Source organism: Hylobates moloch, unplaced genomic scaffold, assembly GCF_009828535.3.
Source record: "Hylobates moloch isolate HMO894 unplaced genomic scaffold, HMol_V3 SCAFFOLD_10302, whole genome shotgun sequence".
NCBI lineage: Eukaryota > Metazoa > Chordata > Mammalia > Primates > Hylobatidae > Hylobates > Hylobates moloch.
The window spans coordinates 1-2357 of NW_026662577.1; the positions used below are offsets into that span (position 1 = coordinate 1).

At 56.6% G+C, this 2357-nt stretch overlaps 1 protein-coding gene across 1 annotated transcript; it reads right to left on the minus strand.

The window, feature by feature from the left end:
* Positions 1–1225: 1225 nt before the first annotated feature.
* LOC116465795 (cytochrome P450 2D17-like) lies at positions 1226–2354 on the minus strand (the record flags this gene model as incomplete). The annotated part of the gene is made up of 3 exons (XM_032148743.2): positions 1226–1555; positions 1654–1795; positions 2244–2354. Coding segments are annotated over 3 exons (432 nt in total), but the record flags the coding sequence as incomplete, so codon positions are not given.
* Positions 2355–2357: the final 3 nt, after the last annotated feature.

Below are 2357 nucleotides of genomic sequence, written 5' to 3' on the forward strand. Positions count from 1 at the left end.
ACACACACACACACACACACACACACACACACACACACACACACACAGATGCTCAAACTAATATCATTTTGCTGTTAGAGCCAAGAGGGGTGGCCTGTATAGTAAAAAGTGGGGAAGTCATTCCCTGCCCAATGCAAGCCATTGGACCAAGAGTCCAAACTGACTCTTGACAGGCGGCTGGGAGATATCTGCTAAGGCTTTGGAATGTCCTGCCTGAAACAGTGTCTTTGTACATAGCTAGGGCCTTGGACCGTACAACACAGTTTATGCCAACAATGTGATCGAGGATGGGGCCCTCAGGCCTGTATCCATCTGACTTCAGGAGGGGTTGGAGACTGAGTAACTGAGGTCAGCCATGCTGCAGGGGCTCACGCCTAGGATGACCAACTCCCAACAAGAACCATGGACACCAAGGCTCAGGTGACCTTCCGTGGCTGGCAGGGCTCTCTGCTGTGTCACTTACTGTTGGGGGAGAATTAAGCACTGCCTGTAGGAGTCCACCAGGAAAGAGAGCTGCAGCCTCAGCCTGGTCATTCTGGACTCTGACCCCGTGCCTTTCATCTTTGCTGACTTTAATCTGTACCCTTCTCTGCAATAAACCGTTAACAGGGAGAATAACAGCTTTTCTAGGGCTGTGAGACCTTCTAGAAATCACTGAACCTGAGGGTGGTCTGGGGGAGCACAACACAGTCTCCCACCCTAGCCAGGGAATGGGCTGATTCTTGGCATATGCCTATTCATATCCACCCCAGCCAAGACTTATGCATGGACTTTGTCACCAAGCCAGGCAGCCAGTGATGGGTCTCTGGGCATGACGCGGGGGCAGGCTGTCGCCTGCTGAGAATCACTATGCCTGTATCTCAAGTAACATCAGGTGTCCAGGTAAGAATGAATGAGTTAAGGCTGGTCTCGGTGGCTCACGCCTGTAATCCCAGCACTTTGGGAGGCTGAGGCTGGTGGTCACGTGAGGTCAAGAGTTTGAAACCAGACTGGCCCACATGGCGAAACCCATCACTACTAAAAAGACAAAAATGAGCCGGGGGTGGTCCCGGGTGCCTGTAATCCCAGCTACTCAGGAAGCTGAGGCACGAGAATTGCTTGAACTCGGGAGGCGGAGGTTGCAGTAAGCTGAGATTGCACCACTGCACTCTAGCCTGGGTGACAGAGTAGGCTCCATCTCAAAAAAAAAAAAAAAAAAAAGAATGAATGAAGTGAGGGGTGAGCACTGACATCAGGCAGGTGACTGACGACCCAACACAACCAGGACCTTGGCAGGGGCCCAGACTGGATACAGAAACCAAGTGGGAGCCACTAGACTAATTTATTGTACAACAGGGTCCCAGCTGAGGAGCAAGTTGGGGGCTTGATGCCCAACTCTAGCGGGGCACAGCACAAAGCTCGTAGGGGGGTGGTGTCACCAGAAAGCCGACGACACGAGAGTGGCTGGGCCGGGGCTGTCCGGCAGGCACTGAGAAGCTGAAGCGCTGCAGCAGGCAGGTGAAGAAGAGGAAGAGCTCCATGCGGGCCAGGGGCTCCCCGAGGCATGCTCGGCGGCCTGTGGGGAGGGGAGGGGCGTCAGTGAGCCTGGCTCCCGGGCGATACCCCTGCAAGACTCCACGGAAGGGGACAGGGAGCTGGGCTCCCCACAGGCACCTGCTGAGAAAGGCAGGAAGGCCTCTGGCTTCACAAAGTGGCCCTGGGCATCCAGGAAGTGTTCCGGATGGAAGCGGAAGGGCTTCTCCCAGACAGCCTCATCCTTCAGCACCGATGACAGGTTGGTGAAGAGTGTCGTCCCCTGGGCAGGAGATGCGGGATGAGAGTGGGGACTGGGCTCTAGGATGCTGGGACCCCCAAGCACACAGGGGACACACACTGCCTGGCACACAGCTGGACTCTGTCAACTAGTCCCGTGCCAGAGAAGCTCCAGAGCACCCTCTCCGACCCCATGGCAGGGCGCAGTCACACCTCCTGGGGGCATCCAAGCTGCCCCCTCCCTACAGGTATTGAAGTCCTCCACCATTCTGGCAGGTCCTGGTCTGTCTTCCCCACTAGACTGGGGCTCTGGATGGACAGGCCAGTCCTGCCTATACACTGCACCCCACAGCCAGGCTGGGACAGTCGATGTGGTGGCATTGAGGACTGGGTGGCCAGGGTTCCTAGACTGGGCCCACCTGGCAATGGCCATGCTGGGGCTATCACCAGGGGCTGGTGCTGAGCTGGGGTGGGGAGGGCGCCAGGCCTACCTTAGGGATGTGGAAGCCCTGCACTTCGATGTCACGGGATGTCATATGAGGCACATTCAGGGGAACAATGTCCCCAAAGCGCTGCACCTCGTGAATCACGGCAGTGGTGTAGGG